Below are 13873 nucleotides of genomic sequence, written 5' to 3'. Positions count from 1 at the left end.
AGCCCATTGGTCTTTGTTTGGTGTCAGAGGTAGATTCCTAAGGGTGAGGGAGACAGGAGCTCCTTGGCTTTATCGGCTACGGTTGTCTGGCCTGGGCCAAAACCCTTTCATACTTCTCACATGATTATTTGTTAAACATCTTTTCTTCTAAAAGCAAAACAATTTTTCCTCCCCAAGTTACTATATAGTTTCAATACATTAAAACATGTACAACTACAGACTGATTTTTATTTTCTTAAAATTTCTGGAGCTTGCTTCTAAGGCCAAATATTCCCAGCCCACTTGTCTCTTGATGCACGTGAGAAGGCTTGTCCTTTATGGCTAGCATAAAAAGTATTTGTGGAGAGTTAAGAAGTGAGCTGCTAAGTTCCCCTTTACATGATCAGAGATTAGTGACAATCTTTTGATGTGGGAGTAACATAGTTCTCTAGTCAAGAGCAATGCTTGTAAGAGTACAAAGACTAGACCTTCTGCTAAGCAGCCATCAATGTTGACTCATTTTCAATGAGCAAGAACATTTTTTAATGAACATTAGTGAATATTCCATCTAGAAACCATTGATGTTTAACTTTCTCCGGTTAGATTTTTTTTTTTTAAATCTATATTGGGAGGGGCTGGGGATTTAGCTCAGTGGCATAAGCACCTGCCTTGCAAGCAGGCAGTCATGAGTTCGATCCCCGTTACCAAAAAAAAAAGACAAAAAAAATCTATATTGGGCCACTTTTAAACTACCCGGCATCTTACTATACGAAAATAGGTGCTCTTGCCTATTAGTACAAACATAACGGATATTGTTACTCCAAGTAAAAGAATATTACATTTACCTGGGTGTTAATACAGCCTAATCTTTCTTATTGACAAGATAACAACATGAGTGTACCAGTATTTTTTTTCAAATACTGGAAAAAATCCTGTCACATATAAATTGCTTTTTACTCTCAGAGAGTTTTTGTTTTTCTCTGTGAAGCTGTTTCACTGATATGGAAACATAAGTATGTAGAGTAACTATTTCTATATTATTGTTTTTCACTTTATTTTCTAAACTGTCAAGAACTGTTATATTTTCTTTGATCATCAAATCCAGGTTCTGTAAATGTTATAATTAAGGCCCCCATTTACCTCAAAAAATGTCATTCCTTATTCAATTAGAAGCAATTTGTCTTCTGAAATGTCTTTGTATTGCATCATGCACCACTGCAGCCTTCTCATTTGCTTCATCAGATGTAATTTTTTTTTAAATGCTGTCTGAAGTTAACAAAATACTATTTACCTCTTTCCACTGCTAGAGAGTGGAGATGAAGTCAACTGAAAACAAATGGCAAAACTGCATTAATCGGATGTGGAAAAAGTTAATTACTTTCTATTTTGTTTGCTGATCATGTTCAAGCTTTAGCAAACTGGTCTGCACTAGTGTCTCAAAAAGAAATAGTGTAAATTTTGTGAGAAGTTTATTTTCAGTGTGCATTCTCTCCTAAGAACCCACTTGTAATTTCTTTTTGTGATAATAGAGCTTAGCAATACACATCAGTGGAAAAGTAGATTTTTCAGAGTATCATGCAGAGTTCTCAATGCATGCTACAGACCTATTTATTTGTAGAAACATGGCTGTTACTCTATTCCCGAGTTTGCTGAAGTTTATTATCCAATTTTCCCACTTGTGTCCAGCTTTGAAGAGGATTCTTGCTAAGCTTCTGAGCCCATTTGTTGCAAAAGAGGGGAATTTGAATAAAATTTCCACAGCTAACAACACAGAAAAAAAAACTTCTAGTTTTGGAAATGGAATTACATTTACAGGAAAGGATTTTAAAAAGACAACTATATCATTAGGAGGGAGAAGAAAAGCAGAGATTCTTGGGGATTAAAGGAAAGCTAGCAAATTGTAGACTTGAAAGTAATGTTGATGGAAAACAGAATAATTTTTTACACTTTAAAAGTATTATCTGCCATGGTTATTTTTTCTTGGAACTTGGGAAGGACATGGATAATGTTTAATATTAGACCCATTTTTCATAGAATATTAACAAAGATTTGTCAATTTAACTGCACAGTACACATATAGGTCTATAGAAGTGAAAAGCTGGAGATTGTATTGGTAATAAAACCATTACTTAAAGTTAATGCAGTCAGTAAACTAAAAAGTAACAAAGTCACAATGTGTCATATACATGTACCAAATACAACAAAAGCAGTGATTATATGCTGCAAACATGTACTAAGAAAAATTGAAAAAAAATGTGAGGGCTCACAGTCATTTTTCTAAAGACTAGTAGGCCCCTTAAGTAAGAATTCTTTGGCTGTTACAGTGGAATGACCATTTTAACAAGATTTTTAAAAAGAAATATATTTAAATTCAAAATGCAGACATTATAAAACTATCCTTGGACAACTATAGTTCCCATCTATAGTAAACAGGACAGGACATTTGGAATCACTTGGAGAGTTTTCAATCCATCTTTCTTGCATTTTCTCCAAATTTTACTATTCCTTCAGGGATTGTATGAATATATTGAAAATTCTGTATAGAGATTAAAACCACTGCTACTGAAGCTTGCAACAAAAATGGAAAGTTGTAGGTAAAAAATAGAAGGCTGAAGTTTTCCCATCAATGCTTCTCTGGGGTCACTGGAGCCCATATGATCTACCTGCCTCGGCTTCAGTCCATGTCAAATAAGGATAAGAACACACCATAGCAGTGTTGTGAAGATTAATACTGAATTTTTTGACCTGCCTGAGTGGGAGAGTACAAGCTCTGAAGAGACAGGAATCCAATAAAGCCAAAAATATCATTTCAAATTTGCTAGAAAATTAGTCAGCACAGTGTAAATTTATGCAAGTTCACAGGTCAACGCAAATGAGATTCAACAAAAGATGGCTTACGAGGGGCAGGTCCTGTAGTCTACAAATCAGTGTGCAGTTTCTCTGCAACCAATTTGTCAGCCCTCCAACTACATTTCTTTTTTGTGCCTGTGTGCCAGAAAATTAGGTTATATCTTTAAATTTTGAACAAGCATCTATTTGTAATTTTCATCTCTTTTCTCTATTTAAAATAACAAAGTGTAATCCAGTGAGCATTATATTTGTGCCATACTAATGGGCTCAGAAAAAGCAGTGGACACCTCGCAGAGTAAAAGCAACAGAATAATAACAAAGAGACTCATTAAGCTGGGGAGATTTTCTTTGGAGAGGGTAATGAGCCATCTTTTTCTGACTACGCATTGAACAACAGAAAGAGTCAATGAGAGGTTGAAAACCACTCATACCTGAACTCAAATTCACGTGTTCAAAAACTACACGGTTGTATAAAGTCTTATTTATTATAGAAGATTGTATGTGCATATCTCATGAATATCTCAGTTCTAGATTTTTTGTCTCCATAATTCTCCTTTTTATGGTGGATGAGGATGAGAAGGAACATATTAAAAGTCATTTAGAAACATTTTAAAAGGGTCTGGTTCCTTTAATGCTTAGTAGACCAGACTGGCTGGATACAGCATCTGGGTAAAATATTTTCTGCCTATGTTTCTATATAATAAAGCTATCTACTTTCATACACTGTAGCAGCCTCCAGGGGCCTCTAATGCAGAAGTCAGTAAATCAAGGACACACAAGAAATGTGCTCTCTGTGTTAGGGCCAACGCCGCAGGGAAAGAGACCCCAAGGACTCAGCTCTTGGTGAGGAAAAGAAAGTTTATTTCCATGCGCATGGGGTCCCTCAGGCAAACGTGTGCGGAGGGGGGCTCCGAGGGGAATTTGTGCAGGGTTTTTAAAGGTACACGCAGGAGGCAAGCAAGTTTACAGAAGCAAATCGCATTGGTTAATTCTGAGCGGCGCAGGACCTGGCTAATGCTGATTTGAGGGTCTGGGGCTGAGTAACCATGGAGACCGAGGGTCTTGGGTTGACCTTAGAGTGCCAGGTGCCCCCGGTCCTGTTTATACAGTACATTCTTTTGCTTATCTCTATCTTTACAGAGAACAGAACATCTAGTGGTTAATGACTAGCAGAGACGTTCCCTTTGGCCCTGCTCTGATTATCTCCTGGGAAAGGTTTAGGGAGTGAAGCATTCTTTACTGCTCTGTTCTGATAGCTCTGGGGAGTTAGAGAGTTAGCCCTTTCATTCCCCCCGCTCTGGGGAGTTAGGGAGTTAGCCCTTTCATTCCCCCGCTCTGGGGAGTTAGGGAGTTAACCCTTTCATTCCCCCGCTCTGGGGAGTTAGGGAGTTAACCCTTTCATTCCCCCGCTCTGGGGAGTTAGGGAGTTAACCCTTTCATTCCCCCGCTCTGGGGAGGGGGTTGTAGCAGGGGGGTCGACTCTCACATTCCCCCCTTTTATTTTTTTCCAATGACTTTTAATCCTAAAGGTCCTGTATAGGTAAGGGGTCATATTGTTGACGTAGCACCATAACTTTTACCTGAGAGATCTGAGCCCTCACAAATTGGGTTACTCGGTTAATGAGGCAAGGGGCTATAGCCATGACTATAATGAATCCGGCCAGGGGTCCCAGTAAAGGGAGAACATAGGGCAGGATTGATTCCCAGAAGGAAAACATTTTGGCTTCACTTGAAGGGGGCTCTCGAGATTTGATCCTCTCTCTCAGCTTTTCCATTGCGTCTTTTACAATCCCAGTATGATCAGTGTAGAAACAACATTCTTCTCTAAGTGCAGCGCAGAGACCGCCTTCTTTTAAAAATAGAAGATCTAAGCCTCTTCTGTTCTGTAACACTACTTCAGATAGAGACGAGAGAGATTGTTGTAACGCAGTTATAGAAGTTTCTAAGGCCTGTAAATCTTGGTTTACTACTGCAAGAAGCTCTTGGCGAGACTGATGCCCAGTAATGAGGGCTGCTGCGCCAGTTCCTATCCCCCCCGCCACACCTATCCCCAATAGGACTGCTAGGGTCAGGGAGACAGGTTCTCGTTTATATCGACCTCCCATGAGGGGGAGCGTGTTAGGGGGGAGATATTTAATGCGTGGCATAAGGTCTATAAGGATGCAGGAGCTGCTGTCTGCAAGGAGGACGTTAGTGGAGACACAAGGAGTGAGCCCATTGGTACAAAGCCAAAAGGCTCCAGTAGGAGGGACGAGGTACTGATCTTTGGGAAAGGAATTAGTGTGTGAGAGGCAAAGATGTCGCAAGCTTGTTGGCCAGTTATCAACTGCTCCTATACAAGTTCCTTGACCAGCGAGGCCAGGAAGGGGGAGAGTGTGGTATACTTGATTCCAATCGCATTGGCCGGGATTGGGGGTTAGTGTATAAGAGTCATTTAGAGCGGTTCCCTCATAATACGGGGGATTAGGACTTAGACATAGCCAACAGGATTGGGGGAGATCAGGTCGGGTATGATTTAAAGCCATGTATGCTCCTTTAATCAAACTGAGTAGGTTAGAATGTGAATATTGAGGGACAGGTACGTGATCTGTCTGGAGTAGCGGAGCTTGAGAAACTGTTATGGCTGAGGGACTTACTATGGTAGTTTGAACAGTAGTAACAGGATCTATAGTAGGCTGATTATATTTTGGCTTTAGAGTAAAGTTTGGGCCTATGGGCACAAATGGGGCCTGCAGGGGGACCTTTTTTATGAGAATAAGGCTTCCCCTGTCTTTACCTGGCTCATAGACTCGAAGTCCCCAGGTGCGTCCTGTCAGCCAACCTGGGTCCTCAGGAGTGGTGACAGTGATATTTAGAACCTGACAGGATCTCTGACCGGCTGGTGGGTAGTTATCTAGGCTGCATCCCGGCGGCCCCCATGTCATTTTAAGGTGTTTATCGGGGAAGGCGGGTTGCCACCCTGTTGCAGCGGTTTCACAGCCCCAATAAGCACAAAAATATTCTCCTGGGGAATTACAATATGATCTACTCCCGGTTGGTGCGGGACAAAGATAAAAATGACTTTGCTTGGGACATTGGAGCCCTGGAAAGAACCAACAGGGTGTGGGCGCAAACCATGGACTTCCTGATCCTTCCCAGGTGCTACCCACACGTGAGTCCCCCCATCGTATTAACGACCATTTCCAGGGGCGATGGGGGCTAGCTACAGTGGGGATTATTAATATAAGTAATCCCATTAGAGCCCGGAGGGTTAAAGTCTGGGGTCCCATACGGGTCATCTTAGAGGGACACATAAGGGTAGTACTCTGAATAATCTCAGGGGGTCCTTCGGCGCAACTTTAGCTTCAGGGGGTTATCAGACCGTTTGAGTTCCCAGGAGCCGTCCACTGGTGCCGAGGCAGGCTTTAGGTGTGACGCGTGGATCCAAGAGGCGACTCCGTCAACCTTTACCGCTGTAGGAGTAGTCAATAGGACCTGGTACGGTCCTTTCCAGCGAGGCTGTAGAGTCTCTTGTTGGTGGCGCCGGACGAACACAAAGTCTCCCACCTGGTACGGATGTGGCGCGGGGAACTCACTGGGAGCATAGGCCGAGGCTAGCTGCGTCCACACGTCCCTCTGCAGGTTGTCAAGGGCGATGAGCCTGTCAGACAGGGAGGTTGGCAACAAGGCAGCATGCTCAGTTAAGGGAGTGAGATCTCGAATGGGGGGTGGAGTGCCAAAAAGGATTTCGAAGGGAGTAAGGTTAGGGGGTTTGGTAGACGGGGTGTTTCGCGCGCGAAAAAGGGCATACGGCAGGAGCATCGTCCAATCTTTTAAGCCAGTCTCATGAGCCAATTTAGTGAGGGTCTCCTTAATAGTTCTATTCATTCTCTCTACCTGTCCTGAACTTTGGGGTCTATAAGCACAATGTAATTTCCAATCAATCCCCAATATGTTGGCCAGTCCCTGACTTACCTTAGCCACAAACGCCGGTCCATTATCAGACCCTATTACCTTTGGCAATCCGAACCGGGGAAATATTTCTTCCATCAATTTTTTAGTTACCACGGCAGCGGTTTCCTTTTTGGTAGGAAAAGCCTCAGTCCATCCAGAAAAGGTGTCTACAAAAACTAGCAGATATTTTAGTCCGCATCGGGCAGGCTTAACTTCTGTAAAGTCCACTTCCCAGTATTGTCCAGGTCTGGTGCCGCGTAGCCTTTTGCCGGGGGCCAGCTTGGCAGGGTAGGCATTGGTCAATTGACATGCCTCACAATTAGCCACCACCCGATTGGCGACCTGACGTATGGCAGTGGGGGATGCCCCTGGGAAGTCTTGGCGTTGGGCCAGTAGGCTTAGCTTTTTAGCTCCCAAGTGAGTGAGCCGGTGGGCCTGTTGTATGTAAGCAGTCAAATCAGGTGTTTCAGGGGTTTGGTTAATCTGAGCTTTCTCCTTTTGAGGAGAATCTTTGACATCAGTCACCAACATCTGTGAGTCTCCCATGGCTGCAGATTTTGCTGCCTGATCGGCCAGGTTGTTTCCCCTTGTGACGGGATCAGTCCCTTTCTGGTGGCTGTTACAGTGTATTATCGCCACCTTCTGGGGCAACATAACTGCAGCGAGCAACTGGAGGATTTCCTGTTTGTGTTTTATTTCTTTTCCTGCGGAGGTCAGAAGCCCCCGCTGGCGGTATATGGCCCCGTGGATGTGGGCCGTTGCAAAAGCATATCGGCTATCCGTGTAAATGTTCGCTCGCTTTCCTTTAGCGAGCTCCAGAGCCTTAGTCAAAGCAATCAGTTCGGCCTTTTGGGCCGAGGACCCGTCCTCTAGTCTGGCTGTCCATATAACATTGGAATAATCGGTCACAGCCGCCCCCGCATACCGCTTACCTTGAATCAAAAAGCTACTCCCGTCAGTGAAGTAGGTCACCTCTGCATTGGGTAGGGGGCAATCCAATAAGTCCGGTCGTACTCCGGCCTCTTCTGCCAAGACGTCCTGGCAGGTATGGAGGACGGGTTCCGAAGCTTCTTCCGGCAGCAGAGTCGCCGGGTTGAGAGTCACCGGGGGTCCAAAAGTTATCTTGTCCTTGTTGAGCAAGAGGCTCTGATAATGAGTAACTCTGGCATTTGAGAGCCACCTGTCTGGAGGCTGGCGGATGATGCTTTCTAGCGTGTGCGGGGCAATGATTGTTATTTTCTGTCCCAAAGTCAATTTGTCAGCGTCTTTAATGAGCAAGGCAGCTGCTGCGATGGCCTTTAGGCAGGGTGGCCACCCGCTTGCCACAGTGTCCAGTCTTTTTGAGAGGTAAGCCACCGGACGCCTCCATGGCCCAAAGGCCTGGGTCAGCACTCCTCTCGCCATTCCTTTTTTTTCTTCCATGAAGAGAGTAAAGGGCTTATCCACATTAGGAAGAGCCAGGGCCGGAGCGGACAGGAGAGCCCGCTTGATGGCATCAAAGGCCTGCTGGTGATCTTTTTTCCAGATAAAGGGAGATCCCCCCTTCAGTAACGGATATAGGGGAGCTGCCAAAGTTGCGAATCCGGGGATCCATAACCGGCAGAACCCCGCAGTGCCCAGGAACTCTCGTAATTGTTTTTGACTCTTTGGAGGGGGAATCTGGACCACAGTCTGTTTTCTGGCCTCAGTGAGCCACCTTTGTCCCCCTTTTAAGGAGTAGCCCAGAAAAATTACCTCTCGCTTACAAATTTGAGCCTTTTTTGCTGATGCCCTATACCCCAGGATAGCCAACTCACGTAAAAGGTCCTGAGTTCCGCTTGTGCAGTCACCCTCAGAGTCCGCAGCCAGCAGCAAGTCATCTACATATTGAAGAAGGGTGAGGTTTGGGTGTTGAGCCCGAAAGGGGGCTAAATCCTTATGTAGGGCTTCATCAAAGATGGTTGGGCTGTTTTTGAAGCCCTGTGGGAGGCGCGTCCAGGTTAGTTGTCCGGCGGACCCAGTCTCAGGGTCCGTCCATTCAAATGCAAATAAGGGCTGGCTATCTTTGTGTAAAGGCAAACAGAAAAAGGCATCCTTTAAATCCAGAACAGTATACCAAGTCCTTGACGGATTTAACCCGCTGAGGAGATTATAGGGATTGGGTACGGTGGGGTGAATGTCTTCTACCCTGCTATTGACCTCCCTTAGGTCCTGTACCGGTCTGTAGTCATTCGTCCCGGGCTTTTTGACCGGGAGTAACGGAGTATTCCATGCAGACCGACAAGGAGTTAATACCCCTTGGTCTAAAAGTCTCTGTATGTGCACCTTAATCCCTAGGTGAGCTTCTCTATTAATGGGATATTGCTTGACCCGAATAGGGGAGGCAGTGGTTTTTAAAGTAACCACTACAGGCGGTTGCTGGCTTGCCAGCCCGAGTCCAGCCGTCTCGGCCCAGGATTCTTTAAAATCAGTTAACCAGGCTGGGGCGATAGGCTGGGGATCCTGGTGGTCGTAGAGCCTATATTCATCTTCCAGTTTTAGGGATAACACCGTAACCATAGGTTGCCCAACCTTTGGGTTACGGAATGTCACTTGAGGTCCTTGGGGCTCAAAGGAAATCTTTGCCCCCAGTTTGGTTAATAAGTCCCGTCCCAGGAGGGGAGCAGGACATTCGGGAATAACCAAAAAGGAGTGTTTTACTTTTCCCTTGCCTAAGTCAACTGTGCGCTCAGTGGTCCACGAGCGATATTTGCTCCCGTTAGCCCCTTGAACTAATGATTTCTTAGTTGAAAGGGCCCCTAAGGGGGCTTGTAAGGCCGAATAAACAGCTCCCGTATCGACCTCGAATTCCACGGGAGTCCCCTCCACTTTAAACATTACCCTGAGCTCGGGGAGGGGATCCGAGCCCCGAAGTCCCTAGTCTTCTTCATCTAGGGCGAGCATGGGGGCTCGGGATCGCTGTGAGGACTGTCTTTCTCGTTCTTCTTTGGCCCGTTTCTTTTTTAACTTTTCACAGTCTTTGATCAGGTGTCCTTTTTCCTTACAATATGCACATTGATCAGGGTCTAATGGAGGGCGAGTGGGCTTTCCCTTTCCTGGCTCAGGTTTTCCCTGAATAACTGTGGCCAACATCTTAGTTAATTCCTTGTTTCGTCTTTTGTCCCTAGCTAACTCTTTCTCTTCCTCTGTCTCTCGCTTATAGTAGACCTTTTCAGCTTCCTTAACAAGATCCCTCAGAGTCAGGTCTTGGAGACCATCTAGCCTTTGGAGCTTACGTCTTATATCAGGGGCCGATTGTCCTATAAAGGCCATAGCTATCGAGCCTTTTTGGCCTTCCTCCTCAGGGTTAAAAGGCGTATATCGCCGGTAAGCTTCCATCAGGCGTTCTAGAAAAACTGAGGGAGTCTCAGTAGGTCCTTGGGTAACTTCTCTTACCTTGGCCAGATTAGTGGGGCGCCTTGCGGCCGCCCGGAGACCTGCCATTAGAGTCTGGCGATAGATAGAAAGATGCTGCCTACCAGCAGGTGAGTTGGGGTCCCAGTTGGGGCGCTTTAAGGGGAAGAAGTCATCGATCCGGTCTGGTCTCTGGGTGGGTCTGCCATCCTCTCCGGGAACAGCTTTCCGGGCTTCCAGGAGGATGCGGTCTCTTTCCTCGGTGGTGAACAGGACCCCTAGGAGCTGTTGACAGTCGTCCCATGTGGGTTGGTGGGAGAACATAACAGAATCCATTAGACCTGTTAGCTTAGAAGGATCATCAGAAAAAGGAGGGTTATTGTTTTTCCAGTTATAGAGATCTGAGGTAGAAAAAGGCCAGTACTGTAAAGCGGGCATCTGCCCTCCATCTGTCCCATCGTCTATCATGGGCCCATAGGGACGGAGAGGGAGGGCAACGACTGGATCCTCAGGCCGTAGCTTGCTCCGAGTGTTCTGGGCTGGGCCCGTGGGCCCCGGAGGTGTGGGCTCGGGGCAAGCCATCGCAGGGAGTGGGGGATATAGAGGGGACGTGGGTACCGGAGGAGAAGAGGAATTTAGCTCAGGTGAAGAGGGGGCTGACGGAGAAGCAGCACTCGATTCGGACGAGGAGGCTGGAGGAGAGAGTGGGTACGGGGGAGGTTGAGTCGGCTGGGAAGGAGGAGGCTGGTCATAGTCGAGTAAGGGTAGATCAGGCTGAGACTCGGGCAGGACCGGAGCCGAAGTGGGAGGTCCTTTCAGAGCTAAAAGCTTTGGTACAGATGAGTCAGAAGGGGGAAGAAAGGATTTTACCCATAATGGGGGTTCCTCCCTGAGGTCCTGCCATACCAGGATGTAAGCGACTTGATCAGGGTGCCCCCTTTGTCCGGGGCGGAAGATGACGTCCTTAACTGCTAGAATGAGGGGCAGATGAAAAGTCCCCTCTGGTGGCCACCCCACAGAGAAAGCAGGCCACTCAGTCGAGCAGAAATCCTGCCACTTACTCTTCTTGACCTGCAAGGAGAGATCGTGAGCCCTCTTCCGCACCTCCGACCAATGGTCGAGGGTGAGGGACAATGGGGATGAGGTCGACTGTCCCATGACGTTCTATTGTCACAGGGCAGTTAACGCAAGCGCGGTACAACAAATAACCTAACACAGCACCCACGACACACAAAACAATCAGGCCGGCCACTTCATTCACATGCATACGCATCAGTTTCACTCCAAATGAGACACCTTACAGGGTGTCTCCAGATTGGCCCGGGTGGACCACAGACTGGGAATCGAAATCCCCCAGATGAGTCACCTCAAAGGGTGTCTCCAGATTGGCCCAGACGGACCACAGATTGGGAATCGAAATCCCCCAGATCGATAGGGAGACCCTATCGCAGACGGTGAACCACGGAAACCGTGTGGGGCGTCCCCCAGTCACCAGGGAACAGAGTACGAAACAGATAACAAAAATTGCCCCTAGATCGGAGCCGTATGGCTCGGGGCGTAAACACCGGTGGTATGAAAAGCGACCAGTCGTACTCACCCGTAGAGCCGTTGGGGTCACCTCCCGTGAGACGTGCTAATCTCGCTGGGGCCTCCACGATGTTAGGGCCAACGCCGCAGGGAAAGAGACCCCAAGGACTCAGCTCTTGGTGAGGAAAAGAAAGTTTATTTCCATGCGCATGGGGTCCCTCAGGCAAACGTGTGCGGAGGGGGGCTCCGAGGGGAATTTGTGCAGGGTTTTTAAAGGTACACGCAGGAGGCAAGCAAGTTTACAGAAGCAAATCGCATTGGTTAATTCTGAGCGGCGCAGGACCTGGCTAATGCTGATTTGAGGGTCTGGGGCTGAGTAACCATGGAGACCGAGGGTCTTGGGTTGACCTTAGAGTGCCAGGTGCCCCCGGTCCTGTTTATACAGTACATTCTTTTGCTTATCTCTATCTTTACAGAGAACAGAACATCTAGTGGTTAATGACTAGCAGAGACGTTCCCTTTGGCCCTGCTCTGATTATCTCCTGGGAAAGGTTTAGGGAGTGAAGCATTCTTTACTGCTCTGTTCTGATAGCTCTGGGGAGTTAGAGAGTTAGCCCTTTCATTCCCCCGCTCTGGGGAGGGGGTTGTAGCAGGGGGGTCGACTCTCACATCTGTTACAGGTGTGTTTACTTCTCTTTGAGAAGTAAGAGATATGGGGTGGCATCCCTCTTTGGGAGTAGAAGGTAATATATTTATTTTCTCTTTGTATTAGGATTTCTTTTTAGACATGATTTCAAAGTCAGTTTGTCATGGCAAACAAAATGGTCTTATCCTACATCCTGACTCTGTAACTAATTAGGCTCTCAACCTCTCTCAACACCAGTTAAACGGAAGTACAAGTGTATGTACTTGCTCCAGAGAGAGTATGAGAAGAGTTATACTCTGTCAGGAGAGGTTACAGAAAATCATCTTAAATTTCATTACAACTCTCAACATTCTAGGATTCTCACTGGGGGAAAAATAGAATTTATCCACCCCTTTCCTTCAGTATTTTTATTGCAATTTCCATAAATGTCCTAGACTACATTCTGTTTCATTCATATATTTTCAGTTTCATCTGTCCTTATATTAAGGAAATGGACAATCATAGTTGAATATTTTTGCAACAGTTTAGTGATGATACATTGATAGGCTGAAAATGGAAATTCTTTTATTATATATCTGCAGCGGTGTAATACATGTTTAGGAACATTATCTCCCTGCAAATGGACTGAATCTGCCCTCAGTCTCTTGCACAAAGATCTTGCCTAATGGTAATTGCCAATAAATACAGTGAAAAATAAAATCGTCTAATGTCTAATGTCATAGCAGTCCATTTGCTTTTGGGTGTTTTTTTCATCATCTCCACGTTCTTTTACAATAGGGCTTTGTATTTGAATAATTACTTTCAGTCATACTACTGAATAGAAAATTGGAATACACACACACACACACACACACACACACACACACACACACACACGAAAACTACTTTACAAGGAAAGTGGTAGCAGCAAGGCTAATCTATCATGGTGGCCTTTCTTAACGAGTGGTGCTGGGAAACTTTTCTGAACCCTGCAAGGAAATGCATGTTTTTTGTAAGAAAAAGATCTCCAGCTGTTAGAACTGATGGAATTTCAAAAATGCCTTAAGTTCAGCTTGTCGTATATTTGGAGGCTTTACAAAGAGAATTAAAAAACGTTAATATATTTCTTTGGAATCAATATTTATCTAGAATGAAGAGCTCTTGGTTGTAGGGAACTAAAAACAGGTTTGACTCACAAACACACATTCATTCAGGGATATTGAATGCAATAGAAATTCTTATATGAATATGCTTATTTCTGTACATTTAATGTCTGTTATTTGATAATTATAGAATCTCAGTAAAATCAGTCTACTGTTTGATTTAAGGAGTCTCTCTTGATACTTTTTAAAGAAGTATGTAAATTAAGAAAGCCCTAAATGAATAAACATTTTCATTTCTATGACTCTTTGCCTCTGGATGGAACTATTCCTAAATTTGTCTATACAATAATCTCTAAACTTTGGACATTCATAGTAAATCTTGATTTTTCTGATGAAAGAATTTATTTTAACCATCCAAATTGAAACTGAAGGCCAAAATGTTTTGTATCGGATGAACTGAAAAGTATGTTGAATGTTTAAATTT

The 13873-nt window shown here is 45.2% G+C and overlaps 2 protein-coding genes across 8 annotated transcripts in view; one reads left to right on the top strand and one right to left on the bottom strand.

Moving 5' to 3' along the window:
- Adgrb3 (adhesion G protein-coupled receptor B3) overlaps positions 1 to 13873 on the top strand; it is a 720698-nt gene that overhangs the window by 587816 nt on the left and 119009 nt on the right. The gene's annotated exons all lie outside the window — the stretch shown is intronic.
- On the bottom strand, positions 5717 to 11301 carry LOC134470769 (uncharacterized). The gene is given in 1 exon segment (XM_063227043.1): positions 5717 to 11301. A coding segment is annotated over 1 exon segment (5148 nt). The 5' UTR covers positions 11293 to 11301; the 3' UTR covers positions 5717 to 6144.

The sequence above is a fragment of the Cavia porcellus genome, unplaced genomic scaffold (genome assembly GCF_034190915.1).
Source record: "Cavia porcellus strain 051 isolate PalLab524CR breed Dunkin Hartley unplaced genomic scaffold, mCavPor4.1 scaffold_16, whole genome shotgun sequence".
NCBI lineage: Eukaryota > Metazoa > Chordata > Mammalia > Rodentia > Caviidae > Cavia > Cavia porcellus.
The sequence above is the reverse complement of the archived record's forward strand: the minus strand, read 5'-3'. Positions and strand labels throughout refer to the sequence as shown.